General features: G+C 51.0%; 2 protein-coding genes across 3 annotated transcripts; one reads left to right on the top strand and one right to left on the bottom strand.

Moving 5' to 3' along the window:
• Nucleotides 1-49: 49 nt before the first annotated feature.
• UQCR10 (ubiquinol-cytochrome c reductase, complex III subunit X) lies at nt 50-2,435 on the bottom strand. The gene is made up of 2 exons (XM_080366637.1): nt 2,254-2,435; nt 50-325 (listed from the first exon to the last, which is right to left on the bottom strand). Exons 1-2 carry the CDS (start codon nt 2,392-2,394, stop codon nt 284-286), a joined length of 183 nt encoding a protein of 60 aa, XP_080222763.1. The 5' UTR covers nt 2,395-2,435; the 3' UTR covers nt 50-283.
• Nucleotides 2,357-18,841, top strand: ZMAT5 (zinc finger matrin-type 5). 2 transcript variants are annotated; one of them, XM_080366620.1, is made up of 6 exons: nt 2,357-2,486; nt 7,055-7,287; nt 8,805-8,867; nt 9,080-9,160; nt 14,899-15,010; nt 18,591-18,841. In XM_080366620.1, exons 2-6 carry the CDS (start codon nt 7,161-7,163, stop codon nt 18,718-18,720), a joined length of 513 nt encoding a protein of 170 aa, XP_080222746.1. In that variant the 5' UTR covers nt 2,357-2,486; nt 7,055-7,160; the 3' UTR covers nt 18,721-18,841. The 2 variants fall into 2 exon arrangements, with proteins under 2 accessions (XP_080222746.1, XP_080222747.1); XM_080366621.1 differs by having other exon boundaries at nt 2,368-2,486; nt 7,052-7,287.
• The last annotated feature ends 76 nt before the right edge of the window (nt 18,842-18,917 follow it).

Raw genomic sequence — 18,917 nt, 5'->3', positions numbered from 1 at the left:
GGAGAAGTGACAAGCAGGCCAAAGGATGAGTCAGGTGAACACACAGACATAAGACATGGACCAAGAATTTTTTATTTTAACACAGTAAGTTTGATTACAGCAGCAGAACTCCTTGAGTCCATCTCAGTTTACATCATATCAGTAGGTGGCTGATATAATCTGGCTCGGAGTTGTTCAGTCAGGATTCCATTTCTGTTTTGTTACAACCACTTTCAGGAGGCCAAATCCTTCTCTGCAGCATCCTTTGCCACCCCAGGCTGGATCCCGCTGCTGAGCATTTCAATCACTTTTCCTCATACTTGTGCTTGATGTGTTTCCACAGTTTCTGTATGCAAAACAAACAAAAAAACCCAAACCTGAATAGTAATCTTAGCCAGCTTTTCCATAGTCCTAGGATAAAGTTTTGCTTTAAAATGCAAGTTATGAAACCTAAATCCATGACATGCAATAGCAAGATGGGGAAAGAAGAGTTTAGACAAAAATACATCCACAAGTACCAGCAGGGCACAGGACAGCGTGGGTACTGTCATCCTGTGCCTCCCCGCTATGCAGTGGCACTCCCTGCTCCACAACAGCAAGAGTCCCACACAAAGGTTTTGGGAGGAGCAGCAAGATGGCAGCTGAGAAGCCACAAGCCTGCTCTGGGGGCATGAAGCTGCTTTCTGCTGTGGAACAGTTTGTCCTCCTCCTGCTTTGTCTGTCCCCTCCACCTTCCCACTCTTCTTTCGGAGCTTAGCAAGAACAGCACCCACTGATACTGCTGTGCCTCAGCTCCCCACACTTGTCCTGCCTGTGGAGGAGGCAGCAGATGGAGTCCTGTACCTGGGTCTGTGGGACAGGGAAGGCATGCAGGGGGCTCCGCAGCTTTTTGACTAGACGAGGAGGAAGCTGCAGACATCCCACCTCCCCTGTTCTCCTACTCCGTGAGCCAGAGATTATCAGAATATTCCAGTCACATTGCCTCAGCTTCCCACACAGGCTGGAAAGGGCACTTCTGCTCCCAGAGATACAAAATGCACAGAATCCTGTTTCAGGCACTGAAATTTGCTGGCACAATCAGGACTGTGGGAAGTGCTGCGCAAAAGCAACACATATACCGTGCTTTGCTTTTTGTTGCAGACAATGCTTTAGATATTCAAAAACAGTTAGCTTCCTTTATAATGCCATTTCCCAACACTGCTTGAGACAACATTAGCATGCAGAAAATTAATGCTACAATTAAGAAAAAGGAGCCGAGTGCAAAGCTGAGGTTCAGATGTGATTTTATGTCAGGTTTTAACAAATGACTGTCGCTAAAAAGCAGAAGAAAGGGACCCTGGTCTTGCTCTTTACTGTGTTTCCTCAGCTCACCCAACCCCTTGTGAGTTACTTCAGAGCAGTGAAGATGTCACTTTGTGTGGTATCAGTTTACAGCTTCATGACCTGGTTCAGAAGGCCAAAGAGCAGATATCACACTGTCAAGGAAGGCACAGGGAAGCTCTCTTCTGCCTCGGAGCCATTAAGGTGGCCTGGCTATCCAGGAAAACTGTGCCCTGGGTGCTCCAAGAGCCCCAAGGCACATCAGCACTGCAGGACAGGGAAGAGTACTGCTGCGCTGCAGATGGGGACATACAACACACTATGTTTGTCGTTTTATTGTACTTGGTGCAAGATGGAAATAACAGCACCTTCTGCCTTTTCTTAGGGTACGCGTTGTACTGCCTCATCCTGTCCAGGAAACCGGTTTATGTCCTGTCCATGTGACTCAGTATCCAGGCAGGTATCACAACTCTATCACAGCTCTACTTTGAAATACAAGGCCGACTTGACCCATCTGATCTTAACGTTCATGCCCGGGACAGCAGACCCCACCGTGCTGCATGGTTCACGGGTTGTTACCCGCTCCCCCTGCCAAGGGCAGACCGAGACAGAGGCAGGGTTAGGGCCTACGGTGCGAGCCAGCACCCCCCACCTGAACCTCCTGCACCCACCGGCTGTGACACCCGTTGCCCTGCGGCCCCGCTGCCGCAGAAGCCCAAGAACACCGCGAAGCTCTGCCCGCCAGCCGCCGCGACACCAGCGAAGCCCCCCAGATGGGGCAGCCGCCGCACGGCAGCGCCGGGCTGCGGCCCCAGCCCTCGGGGGAACGGCGGCGGCAGGTGGCCGGGGCCGCCGGGAGCGGGCCTCGGGGCTGGGCCCAAGCGGGGCCGGCTTGACCTTCAGGGCCGGGCCTAGGCCCGGGAGGCCTCGCGGCGCGCCGCCGCCCTCCCTTACCCCCTCGTTGAGGTGCTCGAAGATGGCGTCGGCGCCCTGGTCGAAGGCGCGCTCGAAGAGGACGGCGCCCAGCACGATGGTGAGGGCGAAGGTGGAGGTGCGGCGGAAGAGCACGCTGTACGCCTGCCGCAGCAGCACCATCTTCCCGCCGCCCTGCGCGTGCGCGGCGCGCAGCCCGCTGGGAGGGGAGGGGACGCTCCCGGCAGGCACCGCGCGGCCCGGCCCGGCGGGAGGTGAGTGTGGGGAGGGAGGGGGCCGGGGCGGCGGGAGGCGGGTTGAGGGCCTCGCTCGGCCCGTGGGATAAGGCACCGCCTCCTCCTGGCGCCCTTTCTCTTCCCGGCACGCTGGCCTTCCCTTCAGCGGGCCCCGCGGCGCATCCCGAGGCTTTACTGTCCCTTTTCTGGGGTGCCGCGGCCCGGTTTGCGCAGGCCGGTGGGCTGCAGGCCTCACCTCTGCTACAGCGAAGTGAAGGGCCTTGGGTGAGCTCCCCCGCTGTGGGGTGGGCCTGGTGCTGGCTGTGGAGTCTGGGGCAGGAGACACCCCCTGCCAGGGTGACCTGCGAAGGGTGAAATGGAGAAAAAGGTTTTGTGTTCGTGTCCGCATCTGCTGGGGGTAGTTTGGGTGTTTTCTTGTTGTCCGGGCCGCTGCGAGGGCAGTGAGGAGCAGCAGCTGCGAAGTCTGAACTGGGGGTGGATGTTGTGGCTCGTAAAAGATGGAGGAATCTCAGATAGCTGCTCCAGAGGCCTTGGGAAGAGCGTGGTGTGGCCCTGGGTGGCATCACTGAAGTGGAAACGTTCCCATTTGCCACCCTCTTTTCGTGGTTTTCTTTCTGTTTAACCTCAGTAAGGGCAAAGGGGCCCCAGGGTGGCTCCAGCACCGATGGGAAAGAGAGGTGAATTTGGGTATAGAAAAGGACAGACAAGGCAGGCAGGGAAATCTTAAAATTGAAATCATCCCTCTGAAGAACTGTTGTTAAACAAAGGTCTACGTTCAGTTTCAGAACGGATCCTCAAGTGACACTTGCCCTGTCATTTCATTTGTCTCAGCCGCTCAGAAACAGTACATAGTCTGGCTGTGCAGTCATTTATCATTACTTGTGTTTGGGGTCCCTGCGTGCAGCTACTGTGGAGATTCATATGATTTCTGTGGTAGGGCAAAGCCTCTGCTTGTGCTGGAAGCCCATGCAGAGGCTGGAAGGTGCCGGACATATTCCTGTGCCCTGTGTATAGAGTTATTCCTTAGGCCAGCCCTTTGAAAAGCTCAGTTATTATTTTTTAAAGTTAACTGCTAGGGATTGTCTCCAAGACAAAGCTCCCCAATAACCTATAAACTGCTACCACTAGGATGGGTTTGCATAATGGACAGGTCACTGTTTATCCTGTATTGAGCTCTGGATTTACATGGGGTGTAATGGTAATCAGAATCTGTCCCTCTGTCATTGTGAAGGTGCTGGCAGACTGCCGGTGTTTCGCGTGTTCCCGTAGAGATATGAGCACATTTAAATTGGCAGCTGAGAAATCATAAGCTTGACACTTGGATTTAATTAACTTCACATCTGTCTGGATATCCAAAGTGGCTGAAATGGCCCCGAGCCTGGGCTATAAGAAAGCAGGAAATTGAGATCAAGGCCCAGCAGCAATTCTCAGGGTTCAGCGTGGAGAAAAGCAGTCACACCCTGACGAAAACACATCTGCTGTATGCCAATTTCTGGGTCACCTTCTTCCCTATGTCCACATCTTGGAGAAATCAATGAAAGAACCCCTGGAGAGTCCTAAAGAAAATCTGTAGCTAGTACAATGTGGACTGTTTTGGCAGCAATTTGAGAGGGGAAAATGTAGGATGGTGCACGTGAGATCTTGCCTGGAGTTTTACCATGCAGCTCAGCCAGATGAATGAAACACCTGCTAGGTGTCTTCAAACATGCTGTTTCTTATAAAACATTCCTCTGAGAGGCTTACAGCGGAGGATTTTTTTGTTAATACTTTTAAGCATTCGAGATACAAGACAAAGCCTCAGGTTTTTTGTATTTGGATTTATGCAGAAAGACTTCTAAGCTGGTATGAAGCCTGTCTGAAATTGTTTATAGCTGTCTGTGGGTCCAGGGGTCTATTCACCTGAATTCAATTGCAAATTAGGGTCTAGAAATGTTAAGAGGGAATGGCCAGGCTGAAGCAGTTCTTTATAAAGCAGCTACATTTACTTTTATTTCATAATGAGTAAAATGGATTTAATTAGAAAACATCTCTGTTTTCAACTGAATAATGCTCTTTGTTTACTGTTTGAGCCGTTTGGGAAAATGGAAATAGGTTAGCCAGTGCTGCTTAGAAGCAGCTTTTATTCCTACATACTAGTTCAGCGCAAAGCAAAGCACTGTGGATTGCTGATACTGCAGAGAGTTGTCAGAATCCAGCCAAGATAATCCATGCAATTGAATTCATAAAAAGATAGAAATAAGTGTTCAGTGTAATCTATGGAGGGGGCGATCTCTGGGAGAATCTGATGCTTCTCTAATTGCTTTTTTTTTTTTATTTTGTTCATCCCCTGTAATGGGAGTTACTGGAAGAATTTGGGAGCCGGCACCTCTGGGGTGTGGGATCTGGCTGCCTGAAATCTGTAGCAGCTTTCTGCCCTCCTTGTTGGGGAAGAAGGGGGAACGAGCTTCTGTAATTATTGCTGTCGGAGTGATGAAAGGAAAAGTTTGAAATATGATTTCAAAGGCTGGCTGCTGCTGGGCTTCTGCAGGCAGAATTCCCATTGAGATCTGTGGAAACTTGTGTGGGACCACTGCAGAATCTCATTTGTTTTCCTCATTCACAGCAGCTGCTTCTGCAGAGATGGAGTGCAGGAGCCAGCAGCTGAAACAGGAAGCTTTTATGTTACCAGAAACTTTGGGAGACTATGGCATAAGATGCAGAATGGGGATTTTTCAATACTTAAAAGCCACAGCAGCGCCTGCCAGCAGCCCAGACACTGAGGGCAAGAGTCCCTCTGGATTCCAACAGCCCCACCCCAGTGCAGCAAAGCTGGCTGCCAGGCTGGCTGCAGAACTCTGGGATGATCTAGTAAAGGTTGCAGGAAAACTGTGGCTTAGTGTTCATTAAGCAGCACTTGGGTTTAGGTTTCTTGGGCGGAAATAGGACAATTTCAGACCTCGAGCCCTACAGAGCCCAGTTACACCTTCCAGGCAGGAGCCAGATCTGACTACATTTGCAGGTGAAGCAGTTTGCATCAGGGAGAGGTGGCTGGCTGGCTCATCAGCATCACCTCCCAACAAGATATTTGATCAGGAGAACAAGGAAAGAACCTGAAAACAAAGAAATTGCAAGTTCAGTTGGAGTGTTGGAACATTTTGCCTTCAGTGCGAAGGTTTGCAAGCTGATTCAAAAAAATCAGGTCTTTTCATTGAATGCAGCTGGATGCAGATGGAGGAGACTACATTTTAACTTGTGGTGTGAGGCCTGAGAGGTTTCCAGGGACTTGGTTTTGAAGCGGCAGTTCTTGGGGGTGGGGGCAGGAAGGAAGTTCAGCACAGCTGCTCATGAGATGCCAGGGTGGATGGATGGCTGGCAGGAGGGCTTGGCAGAACTGCCTTAGCTCAGCATGCTCAGCTCTGAGGGATTGCCTGTTGCTGCTGCTCTTCCTGCTGATTCTGAGGAATCGTTGGGGAGGCTGTGATTGATTCTGACACTTTTATTTATAAAATCTTTATTTCTTGCACCGGTCTCCATGCCATTTTTTAAATGCATTCGGCTGTCAAGGTGTCAAAAACTGGAGAATTGCTTTTGGAGTTTATCTCTCAGTCCATCCATCTTTAGCATTTATCAGGAACCTTTATATCACTTGGGAGAGGACTTACAGTTCCTCCAGGATATCTGTTGCACCTCCAGCAAGGTCAGCCAGTGGCACCAGGGCTGCACTTAATCACAAAGCCCATCTCCTCTACCAGAGTCTGGGCTGCTCCAGGCCCAGAACAGATGAGAGCACCCAAATTCTGGCCTGTTACTTCTTGAGACTCCACAGCAGAGCCTCCGGACTACAAATACACGTGTGATAATCCCCCCTCTACTGTGGGAGGAAAAGGACTGGGCACCTCCACGTTGTTTTCAGTGGCCATGGAGTTGGGAGCTCTTTCTTCCTGGCTGTAAGGCTGTTGTGATCTTAGTTATTGCAAGTGCTGTACTCAGTGAAGGAGACATAGGCTGGGGAGGGTGAGGAGAGCGGTCCTTGATGTACAGGAGTAGATAGGTGGCTAGTGAACTGAATGAAATGCTGTGTCTTTTAGTGTTTGTAATGCTGCTTCCCACTTACAGTGCAGGTGAGATCAGCTTTTTATTCCATCTTTAAGGAGTTGCAGAGTTTCTTCCTTACCTTGTAGAGATCGTCACAGGGTAATTTCCTTCCTCATGCATAGCAGCTTCTGTGGAGGTTGTCTGGGGATAAAGTCCTGGGGCCCCAGGTGGAGACTGTGGCATGAACATCTAGTTCCTCCTCTTTGCACTTTGGATGGTTTGTACGGCACGTTTCGTGGTCCAGGTCGTGGCTAGGTGTTGTTGGCTCTCTAAGGTCTCAGTTTTGTGTGGTCTAAACTTCAGCACACCCAGGAAAGGAGAATTCTTTCAGCAGAGCTGTTGTTGCTTTGAGTAATAGAGGTTAAGAAATGTGGATCCAAGCCGGTTCTGCCCTGTATGTGCAGCAGATGCTGCCTTACCCGTCTCTGATGGACAAGAATGTATACTATTGGGTGTCACCTCTCTCGGTCTGCGAGCCCTAAATGATTTGTGTTCTTCTCCTTTGGAAGCAGGCGCTATAAATCTTGGATTCTACATCCCCAGGGCAGGCATGGCTGGACGCCAAGGATCTGTCTGATGGTTCCCAGGCCATGCTGATGCTGCTCTGCTGGAAGAGAGATGGGGAAAAGATACTTCTGTGACTACTGTGACAGGTCCTTTCAGGACAACCTTCACAACAGGAAGAAACACCTCAATGGAGTGCAGCATCTCAGGGCTAAGAGAGTCTGGTACGACTTATTCCGAGGTGGGTACTGCCAACTGTCTGCCTCTCCCTTTCTGGGACTGGGGAGGTGATTGATAAGGGATGGGGAAATAGATAAAATAAATCAGCACTGATGATTTATATTCAGATTGTCTGTGCCACTGAATTACAGACTTGATACTGTCACTGTCAGGCAGTCTCAGAGGCAAAACCCTTACGATCTGGATGTGGGACGGTTCCCCATCAGCTGTAGATGTCAGCTGGGAGATGAAATGAGAAGGAAGAGATAGGGAAGTTGTTGCTGCAAACAGGAGTTGCAGGTAAAGCTCTCTTGGCATCATGAGCAACTCTTGAGACAGGAGACATGAGAGAACAAAGTGAGTTACAGCTCCTGAAGGTGAGAAGTCCTGCAAACCAGGAGTTGCAGGCTGTGTTTGTCTCCTGGCTAGCTAGGTGAGGGATATCCTGCGGAGCTCTGGGTGACTCTGCTGTCTGCTTAACCAAATGTGGAAGTTGAGAGGGTTCTCTGTAATGGCCAAGTGTGGAGAACCAACAGCCCCAGCTCAGGTCTAGCTGGGTCCATGATGGTGAGGCAGATTACCTAGTACTTGACTTCTCACCAGGCTGCAAGCCTTGATTTAACTCTGATTGATAACATTCCTCATCTTATCCCTGATTAGGGGGTTCATCTCCTCTTGTCTCTAGACTCTGTGGCCTGACGTCAGCCAGTGGAAGTTCTTCCACAGTCAGTGGGAGCTGCTGTATCTTTGAGGCTCATTTTCCCCAGGACATCTCTGGGAGATGAAGGACCATTTCAGTGGTGTCCACTGGAGACTCTGCACTGGGTTCTGTGAGGCCTCCCACAGAGCTTTTCTGAGAGCTCTGTGAGTCCGTCTGATCTTTCTCTGCTACACAGAAGTGCTGCAGTCCTTGCTTTTCTGTCATGCTTCTTTTCTTCTACTGGCATGGGGAGAAGGCATGAAGCAGAAAGCAAAGGTGATATTTGCAAGCCAGTGAAAAGCTGAAGCCAGGGGTGCAAAGAGGGACTGTTAATTGGCAGTTTGTCTGTGGCTTAAGTTCTGGTTGTCCTGTAAAGTGGCTTCCCACTAGACCACAGAGCTGTTTGGGACCATGATACGATGGGGTACTGTCGCGACGGAGGGAAGACACAGTCACTCAATGTGAGTGATCAGCAGACTTCGTTTATTGTACCTTACAGTCACCTTTTATGCCTTGTTATAATTAGCTCATACATATTACAAAAGTTAAGCTCATTATTGGTTAGTTGCCTAAATATCGAGCCCGCCCCTAGTTTCTCTTCTGTAGTTATCTGTTCCCACCTGTAACATTCTTTTCCCACTGCAATCTTCCTGTTGTTGTGTAACAAGAACAGCCAAAGACAGTGTATTTTTGCTTTACTTCAGATAAGCTGAGAGCGATGTGCATTTTTGTCCAGCCAGCTGGACTATGTCTATGTGACCCTTTTCAGCTAGCCAGTTATCCACAGGCTACTGCTGTGCAAGACATCTTTACCCTGTTTTGTCCTTTGTCTGCCCTAGATGCTGCTGCTATCCTGCAAGAGGAGCAAACCAAGAAACCTTGTCGGAAGTTTCTGCAAACAGGTGAGGACTTCTGAGGTAGGAAAAACTGCCTGAGCTCCAGCAGCCCAAGCCTGTTCTGGAGAGCCCTGGCATGTGTGTTTTTCTTGGAGGGAGTGAAGGGCTTGGGCCTCTGTGCCTGGCACACAGGTGTGATGGATCTTGGGTTTGCATACGCATTTACAAGGGAGAACCTTGTATGCAGCTCTCATGGAGCTCCATGGCTTTTGTTCCAGGACAGTGTGATTTTGGGTCCAACTGCAGATTTTCCCACATGACAGAGCAGGACCTGGAGAAGCTGAGTGCCCAGGTTCAAGGTGAGTCCTCAAACAAGAAAATGTCCTGGGGTCTCTGAGGAGTGGGAGTTGCTGCAGGGAGTTTGGGCTGCAAAGGGTCATGTGAGGGGTTGTGCAGCGAGAGCCTGTGATCCCATGTTGCCTGTACGCATCAAGCCGAGCATGGATCCCTCCCGCCTGCCTCTCAGTGCTATGTGAGCTGTATCATGGCTGTAAGTGCTGCAGTTTTTCATATGCTTCCTGCTCTCGATCTGCTGGCACAGACACAAACCTAGAGTTGAGCAATGCTGTTACTACTTCGCAGCAGAGAGTGGGCTTTCTGAGCCCTTGGGGTTTTGTACAGTCAGGGAATAAAAATCTGTCAGCAGCAGAGGGCACTGGTACATCACTTCCCCTTAAATTTATGGATTTGATTTCCCCCTGCCTTTCATTACCGGGGAGCTGTTGCTTCCACTCTTGGGAAGAGCCAGTTTTTTCTGTCAGTTGGGTTGTCCTGAGGAGAGGACATGGGGTCTTGGATCCAGAAATGGCCTTTGCTCGTGTGGCTTTGGGTGGGACTGAAGTTTTGGCAGAGGATGAATGGCAGCTGCTCCACTGCTGTGAGTCTCCAGAGCACTATTGAAATTTTTCATTCTGTGAGTACCACCTCCTTGCCCTAAAAGGGGTAGCAGCTCTGTTTTCTCTATAGGATCCGTTACTTTGGTGGTTAGAGAAAATGTGAGTGAGGTGTTGGTGAGAACTTATGGAATGGTTGAGGTCTCCACTGGAAATCGTCTAGTCCCAACCCTGTCTTGCTCCAAGCAGGGTAAACTAGAGCAAGCTGCTCAGGGCCACGTCTGGTTGTGTTTTGAATATCTCCAAGGCTGGAGGCTGTACAACCTCTGTGGGCAACCTGTTCCAGTGTTTGACCACGTTTGCAATAAAAATGTAATTTTTTTTAATTTTTGAAGTCCTGTATTTTGGTTTGTGCCCATTGTCTCCTGCCTTTGCAGGACTCCCTCCAGTATGTCCCTGTGGTACTGGAGAGCCCAGGACTGGCCACAGCACACAGACATGGGCTCACCAGTGTGGAGCAGAGAGGAATGATCACCTCCTTGACCTGCTGGCAGTGCTCTTCCTAACGCAGCCCAACTTCTGAGCAGATCTTGTGCCCACACTGCTAACCAAAGCCAGCTGTTGTTTTGCCAGTAGTCTGGCAAAAACAGGCTTAAGTGTTGGAAGTGTATGTGTGTGTGTGTACATGCAGGCATACGCGTGAGATTTGGGGTGTTTGTGGGATAGAGACTCTCTCCTGGCCTTCCGAGGGATCGCGTTTGGGGAGGCAGGGCTCTGGTGAACCTGGGGGAGCAGGAGGAAGGCATGCACTACAGAGCTATTCCAGTCCTCGCTGTTGCTGAGTCAGTCTGCGAGTTCCCGAGGCGACTCTGTGAATCAATCGCTGAACAACGCTGGCAGTCAATAAAATCCATCTCGTCAGGCTGCACGGGAGACGGAGCACTCCAGCCAGCCCTTCTTGGAGCAGCAGTGCCAGGCTGGCAGTCGTGCTCTTCTTCCCCGCTGCTAGCCCAGAACCTCTCCCCAACCCTTCTCTGCTGCAGGGTTTAAGTGCTGGGCTCCCGAGAGGTGGCATAGGATGGCAGCCTATTTGCGGGAACCTGTAGCATTTCCAGTCATTAAAAGCTGTTTTATTGCAGGGGAAGTGAAAGCTCTTTGGAGCAGAGCGGAGCTGCAGGGGAAGGCTGGCAAGCTCCTCTGCGCTTGGGCAGGTTTCTTTGCCAATTACACTTGTTATTGAATATTGACTTCTGTCAAATGGGCCAGGTGTAAGTGGAGAATTGGCTAGTGAGAGAGCTGATTCCTGGGAGATTACTTGGAAACCTTACATTCATATTACCAAGTCAAACATTTAATTAAACAATTAGACTTCAAGGAGCTATGGCCAGGTGACGGCAGGGTGCCTCGTCCTTGGCTGTGCTGCTCTAACGTGAATGCCTTCTAACGTTGTAGAGCTAAATCCTGCTCACCTCTCTTGTGGTGTTGCTCCATGGAAATCCCGTGTGAGCAGGCTGAGAATCACACAGACCTCTAAAGTTTGTGACTTTAACACTGCTAAACCATGATGGTACTTTCTTTATCATGTAAATATTGAACCTGTCCCTGAATCCGTATTAAGTGTTTGGTGTTGGTAGTTCTGTTTCAGTGAGCTCTCCTTGCTAACGATGTGGTGTTATTACAGCCAAAGGAAACGTTACATTATTCTTAACATTTGGCCTTTTTAATGCCGGGAATTCACCTTGTTGTTTGTGTTAGTCTTGTGGGTTAAGCAGGACAATTTCTGGACGATTCACTGTTCTGTAACAGCTTAGAGCATGTCCTAGTTTGGCTTCAGCATTTCTGCACCCTGTGGAATATACTCACCAACAAGCAACAGTTTACACCTTCAGCAGGGAGGGAGGCATATTCCCAGCTGTTCCTGCATCAAAGCATTAGCCTTCTGCATCTGCTGCATCATTCATCAGCAAGACACTTCCAGGCTGTCATTTTAAGTACAGTCGTGTCAGGAAAAGTCACTGTCAAATTGCCATCTTCTTGCTTAAAGTTATTGGCTCCCCGCTAATCTGCGTCACTTCTGCTGGTAATATTGACACAAGCCAGCCTCTTTGGTGAGCTCCAGCTAGCTGGATCTGCAAGGGGAGAGTAAGGGCACAGTTGGGTGAGTGTTTGCAGTATATCTGTGTGATTGAAAGAATATGAGTGACTCTGCTGGGGGTGACTGTAGAGAACCGGTTTAACTTAGCAATGAGAAGGAGAAGGAGCGCTCTCGCAGTCGGCTGCCGCTCCTTGGCTGCAGGGTGGTAACTTCTTAAGCTGCTGATATTGCAGGGCCTCGTCAACCTCATCTCTCCCCCACAGTCTGCTGCTGTTCATGTGCTCTGGAGAGGTTCGGGCTGCCACATCTTCTGACCCAGGGAGGCAGCTGAAGGATTACATGTAAATCTCTTCACTGGGTGACCTGCTCAGTACTCATGGTTGCATCTTGCATACCGTGGTGCCTTGTTGAGGAAGAAAACTCATGCTAAAAGTTGCATGGGGAGCAAAGATAAATCTGGACTCCAGCTTTGGCATCATTAGAGAGGCACTTCATGACTAGAGACACCCTTTTAATTGGCTGTAATTAGACTATGAAACAAACATTCCAGTGAGAAGGAGGAGGGGAAGCACCTTCACACCTGTCTTGCTGCTGCAATCTGGCTGGCTGCATGACCATCTATGAGGAGTAAGGGCTGGCTACTGTGTTTCAGAGTTACACCTTGAAGTACCTGTTGACATTCAGGGGTATTTCCAACCTCATGGTGGTTTTGGTGGTCCCTGGATGGGATGTGTGTGCTTCAGAAGAAGATGCAGCAAAAGATTTGCCTTTTTGATGGGCACGCATCAAGGTGGGCAGAGCCAGACGGTTGCTTGTATCTGCTGCCTTATTTCTCAGCCTGAGGGCTGGAGTGCTTTGGAGCTGTAACTCACAGAGCTGTGTAAATGGGGAGCCAGCTGGATATCTTTCTGATCTGGACACCTGGGGCCTCATTTAGGCCAGCATGAGCCTGGAATCATTCCACTGCAGTTGGTGAGCTTTTCTGGATGAGACAGTGAGTTGTGGCTGCTCAAGTCCGTGGGCTCCCATCAGTTCCTGGTGTGACACTTCAGGGCAGTGGCCTTGGGGCTCCCTGCTCTAAACAGAGAGGCTTTGGCAGTTTTTGGTCTGTTCTGTGTTGGGGCTTGGAGTTGGATGAAAAGGAAATCTCAGTGGTAGGTAGAGGCGAGAGAGGTTTCTCTCTGTGATTTTCTTCCCTGCCTCGTTGAAGCCTCTCGCAACCACTGCTTGTCCCCTTGCTCGATGGGATGTGCCCAGGCACTCAACAGATCAAGAAACCTGGAACAAAGGGAAATAACATGGCTGTGGTCAAGCTTGCCAGGGAAGTCTAACCTAGGAGCTGAATTCAGATATCCTGAATCTGAGCAGTGCCCAGCTCACCAGACTGAGCTTCTTCCTTCCCCAGTGCCCTGGCCTGGCCAGGCTATTGTGTTGACCCCAAGTAGCTCTGCTGGGCTTTGCTCCCTGGGAATGAACAACTGTGGGAGCGTTGTCTCCAAGCATATCCTTATCGCTGGATTGCAGAGCAGCACCTCGACATCAGGACCACAGCAGGCTGTCTTTGTGGTGGCAGGGAGTACATCGTCACCCCTCCCAGCAGCAGATGAAAAGGCTAGATGACAAATTATCCATCTCCGGCTGCTCATTGTGTAGCACATTTCTGCCATCCTTATTAATATTCAACAGGCAGATGAATAATTGGTTGCCACCACTAGGATGAAGTGATCCTTCACTCTGCCCAAGCAATATTAATATCACACCCTGTCTGGAAACGTATAATATTTTCCTTAAACGTGTGACATATGGCATGTAGGTGTGGAGCAGGCTCCTGGTGGGCATGGCTGCAGGTGGCTGCTGCCGGGCTGGGACTATTGGCAGGTTGATCTCTAAATGGGATCAGGGTTCCCCCAGAGCGCTTGTCCCTGGAGGGTTTGGCGGGCGGGACAAAAGGTAATGACACACAGCTGCCTGCTTCTTTTTTATTAACATCGGTGTTTGTTTAAAAAAGTATCACATTCCCTTTTCTGTTAGGTGGGAACTTTCCACTAGGCTGGAGATCTAAGAGCTCTGAGCATCTCCTCAGCCCACTCTGCCTTACGTGCTGGCAGGAGTACGGCTGTGTTGTATCAAGGACTTGTGCTAGACCCTGTTCTCCACTAGCATCCCTTCTTACTTTGTCTCTGGTGCCGAGGGGGGACTGGGGAGCTTTACTAACTGGGCAGCTGTGGATTTCTGCCCAGTGGGAGGTACTGGGGAGTGCTGGGCTGCCCTGTTGGCTCTGTGCCCTTCTGTCTGGAGAGGACAGTGCTGCAGGACAGGGTGCTTGTGGGCATCTGCCCCACACAGCCACCCCTACAGTGACGGAGAGGTTGAAAGCTTACAAGGACCTCAAGCTGCCCTGTCTCTTGGTAGGCAGCAGAGGTTTCCTGCTGGTTTCCTTGCTCATTCCTAACTTGTATAAGAAAATGCAGGAACTTGTTCCTCTCCCTTCCTCCACCATGCTCTGCTCTGATTTTGCACCTAGGCTGAGCAGCGCTGGGCTACAGCCTCCTGCCCTGTCTCTGCAGGGGCTGGGGATGCGTCGCACAGCATGTGCCTTAGACCTGACAGCATTTCTGAAATCCCGTCACTTGGTCGTACACGCACTCTGAACCTTTCAGACTCTCATGGCCTGCCAAGTCTGCGTTGATCCAGACAGACATCCCTGTCACTCCCACCTAAGTGGGCAGAGGTGGCAATGTCCCTCCTGCCAGGTGGAGGGACACATCTTTGGAAACAGCTCAGGGCCAGCAGAGGCTGTTTCAGGCAAGCATGAGGACGATCTGCCCCGGGGGGAGATGTCAGACTCCCCTCAGTTAGGTGTCCAAACTGCCACCCTGCTCACTGGCTTAGTTCTTGTTCCTGGCTCCGTCTGGCTGGAGCTGTCACCAGTGAGGAGGCCAAGCATCAGATGGCAGGTGGAGAGTGGAGGAGGAGGAGGAGGAGGGGCTGCTACAGGCAAATTGCAAACTCTCCACCATAAGAAACTCTGCAGGGTAATGAGCAGTGGGTTTAATGGAGTGAAAGGACTGCAGTATGAGCGTCTGACGGCACTCTCTCTCTCAACTAGGGGAGCAGAGATCAAAGGAGCTACGACAGGAGGGAGCAGATGTCCCGCCTGGCACCATTGAGGACTGGCTGGAGAAGAGAGCAAAGAGACTGAGCGCGGCTCAGAGTAACAGGTACTGGTGGCTGGGGAGCATCCCTGTGAGGGCTGGCAGCTGCTTCAAGCCCGCATGATGCAGAGGGGGATCCCACAAGAGAGTTGTGGGTGGGATGGAAGGCACAGGTGATCAGAGGTCCCTGAGCTATCATTTAACACTCGGCCTGCCAGCGCTGTGCACCTGCTTCTTAGCACATGCTACAGACGGGCATATGGATCTGGTCTTGCACACCCACATCAGAGATGTGTGCACGTTGCTTCCTGTGTACCCAGGGGGACAAGACAGGCCTTGATGCCTGTGGGAAGGCGGCGCTGTTATTAATGCCGGGAGTTCAGTGGCAGGAGCCCGGCCTCTTCTGTTGACAGCTTCTCCATCCTCTGCCTGCCATGTCTACACATCCCTGCCGGTCCCTGCCAGTGAAAGGGTGGAATTAGCTCCTCCTCACGGCATTCATTCGGTTTGGGGTGCCTGCCGGTGCCTGCTGTTTCTTTGCTCACCTGACTGTGCCGCAAGCTTAATTGGATGACATTTGGGCAGGTGCCAAATCTCTCTTTGTTCTTTTTTCTGTTTGCTCCTGTCCTCTCTGCTTTGGTCTGGGCAGGATCTTCCTTCTGGTGCTTGTCTGGGCTTGTTGCTTTCTTTTTCACTTCATCCATCAGCTTGCCTGCCCTGAGCCTTGCAGTGGTGCTCACAGACAGATGGAACCTTCCTGCCCCACACCGTACACTTCATTTGCCCCATTTTGCTTGTCCTGCCTGTGAATTTTTTGATCTGCAGATGGATCGTCTCTTACAGAAAATAGCCATCAGTATACCCTGAGGAATTTCCAGACCCCTGTAACTACTTCATCCCCGCTGCCTCCAAAGATGCACAAGGCTTGAGATTTCTAGGGTTGTTTGCTTTCTACCCAGCCTGTCTGTCCCTCCAGGCTCAGAAACCATCTACTACAGGAACTAAACACCAACTACTCAAAGCTTCTTTTCCTCTGTCCTGCCTTGCTGACACCTGTCCCTATAATTTCTCTTTTCTTGTGCTTCTCCAGCCCCAGCATTGCCCTTCCAAGCAACTGTGTGTTTTGACGGAGGTCTGCCAGAGAAGTTATTTTGCGTTGCCAGGGAAGAGGGTCTGTTTAAGGCCTGTCCCTGTGCTCCTGGCGCCCGGGGAGTCTTATGTTCCTCCTGAAAATGCTTTTAAGGACAAGGAGCTCCCTCTCCCTCCTGCAGTCCTCAAGGTCCCTGAAATGTGACAAATCTCTGGCAGGATCTAACAGTGCTTTGGGGAATTTGTGGGTTTGGATGATAACCTGCCATGGGGCTCCCTTGCCTGGCTGGTAATGTCAATAAAGACCATTAGTCTGCACAAAACAGTAGAGAAAGTGCTCTTGAGGGCAGTCATCTCTAAAAGGAGATGCTAGAGACCCAGCTCCACCTGTCTTCTCTGGCAGCACTGAGTAGGAAGGATTCAAGCTGAGATGTAAGAGGTCTTGGAAGTGTGATCTCCCAGAGTGTGATGGGAAGCCCTTGCTGTGTTAAGCCTCAGCCTGTGAGCGTAGTTGAGTTTCTGTCTCTGCCTTGCCAGGGGCTTTCTAGCAGGATACCTGGCAAGCAGCCACAGCTGGAGCTACTGCCTTGCAGTCTCCAGGTACACCACAGTGCAAAGAAAACACCACACTGGATAAGAAGTGGCCCCCTGCAGCCTTGGCAGAAGGGTAGCACTTTCTTAAAGGCAGTAACTTCAGCACCATTTGTGTCACCTGAATTAGCCCCATGGATGGAGAGTTGCCACACTGCCTTCCACCCATCGTTTGTGCAGCTGCTCTCCCAGCTTGGCTGGGCTCAAAGGGACAATCTTCATTTGGAAGCCTCCACCTAATGTGTATTTTCAAAGTTCCACTGTGCCATGGCTTTCTGGAGAGCTGGGGTGGAGTTGGATGGAGTTTGTGTAGTTCTCTTAGCAGTAGAGCTCTCTCAGGGTGTGACTGATTTTTAACCTGATTTCCAAAGGAAGTGGAGTGTGTCAGTGCACACGAGTGGGTGCTTCTGCCGTAACCGCCGTGGAGCCCACTACTGGTTGCCATCAGAAGGGGGTCTGAGCCCTCAAAGGTACTGAGGCACTACAGGTTTCATGAACACAGAGGTGGGTAGAGGAGAGGGATCCCATTAATGCCTTTGGAAATATTCTTGACCCTTGCTAGACACCAGAGAATCCACATGGGAGAGCCATTCTGAATGCTCCAGCTGTAGGTATAATTTTGATAGCACTTGTATCTTATGAGACCCTGGGGAATTGAGTACCCAGACAGCATCTTCCCTATTGATTAGTTCTGCTGCTCACAGAACAGCTCATTAGTTGATAGCTGTGTTGTTCCACCTTGCAGCATGTCTTGTCCTGCTCCCCACCCCACCGTACTGCTGCTGCGGGGGCTCCCCTGTGTGTGAGTGACAGTGCCTGGATGTAACAAAAAATATTCCTGCCCGAGAGGGGCTTGGTGTGTGCCCTAGCAGTCTTGTCTCATCCCCGGCTCTGAAGAATCCCCACCAAGGGATTAAGCATTAGACCAAATGACTTTGCTCCGTGTTAGTTGCCTAGAAAACACTGCACTCAACTTCTGTAGCTGGCTTTCAGCCATGTCGTTGGCCCTGCAGGGAGAGGAGGGTGCTGCTGCTCCAGAGCATTATGTAAAGGAGTTTGATTAGATTTCTTCTGGCATTACAATTAAAAAGATTCATCAGGATCAGAGGTAGAGGCCTGAGAAGCTGGAAGCCTGTGCTAAAGAACAAATGAGTTTCCTGCACTCAGGAATTAATGGAAAAGGTACGTTTCCCATGAATTTAAACCTGCCCTGGCCAAGCATTTTCTTCAGCTGGAGACAAGGGAGCGATGCTTCTTGCTTTTCCACTTCTTCAGTCAGGTGTGGTGTTTGCAGTGACCTCAACTAGGAAACCTGAGGGAGAGAGGCAGGCTGTGAGTTGGAGGAGGAAGCCTGTTCCCTCTGCTGAAGGGTGCTTCTGTTAAAACACCCCATCGTTTTGGCAGTTTCTCCGTTTCCGAGGGGTCCTTGTCCTTTGGGAAGTGCACAGCTGGTTTGGGATTCAGGCTGCTCAGAAAGAAACATCTGCTAATTTTGTTTGTTCTTCTCAAAACTCATCTGTTTGAAGAGTTGAGAGCAGCTGGAGTGGGAGGGGAAGGGGCCAGCCTTGCTCCCAGCACGAGGCCTCTCCTGCCAGCAGCTGTGCCTGGGGCTGGCACTGCAGCCCCTTTCAGGGGGCTGTGCCTGCTCTCCCCGTCTCCCCCCCAGCAGACCCCCTTACCTTACTGCTCCCACCTTTGTTTTTGGTGGCACGCGCTGCAGCAGCAAGCACTGACTGCCCGAATGGGCTGGGGGTTGGTTACACAGCAGTCCTGCTGTTGGATTTGGGGGGGGAGGGGGGTAAATATACCTGCTTGTTGATAACCAAAACCCTCTTCTGCTGCACCCCTCCTCTTCTGGGGGCTAGTGGAGGGGGCACAGGGAAGCTCAGCCCCTCAGCAGGGCCTTGCTGTCGAACTGAGACAGCCCTGTCTCACCTCTGCCCCTTCCCTCTCCTCGCCTCCGCAGTGCTCTGCCTGAGAAACCAGCTCCTTTCCAGTACCCGCCAGGCTGGCCACCAGTGCAGGATCTGCCCCCATCTCTGCAGGCCCCCCCACCCGGAGGGTGGCCAGTCCCCCCCAACCTGCAGTGGGGCTGAGGCGCAGGGATACCTGCAGAGGTTGTGTTGGAGACGGACTTCTTCCTCACCTGCTCTAAGAAAAGGACAGAATTATTTATATACACTTTTTATATCAATAAAAGCCTTCCCCCCTGTTGCAGCCTGCATGTGTCGCGTTCTTTCTTGCCTGGCAGCCTCCCCTGGGCTGAGCCGGTCGGGCAGGTGTCTCCCTGCGG

The sequence above is a fragment of the Falco punctatus genome (assembly GCF_963210335.1).
Source record: "Falco punctatus genome assembly, chromosome: 1".
Taxonomy (NCBI): Eukaryota; Metazoa; Chordata; class Aves; order Falconiformes; family Falconidae; genus Falco; species Falco punctatus.
This window is presented reverse-complemented; position numbering and strand designations above follow the sequence as displayed.

Excerpts from the sequence above, each read along its gene's own strand:
- UQCR10 (XM_080366637.1), bottom strand. The coding sequence starts at position 2,394 with ATGGTGCTGCTGCGGCAGGCGTACAGCGTGCTCTTCCGCCGCACCTCC. Across the intron at positions 326-2,253 it reads TCGAGCACCTCAACGAGGGG|AAACTGTGGAAACACATCAA; the intron begins GTAAGGGAGGGC and ends TTTTGCATACAG.
- ZMAT5 (XM_080366620.1), top strand. The coding sequence starts at position 7,161 with ATGGGGAAAAGATACTTCTGTGACTACTGTGACAGGTCCTTTCAGGAC. Across the intron at positions 7,288-8,804 it reads CTGGTACGACTTATTCCGAG|ATGCTGCTGCTATCCTGCAA; the intron begins GTGGGTACTGCC and ends TGTCTGCCCTAG. Across the intron at positions 8,868-9,079 it reads TCGGAAGTTTCTGCAAACAG|GACAGTGTGATTTTGGGTCC; the intron begins GTGAGGACTTCT and ends CTTTTGTTCCAG.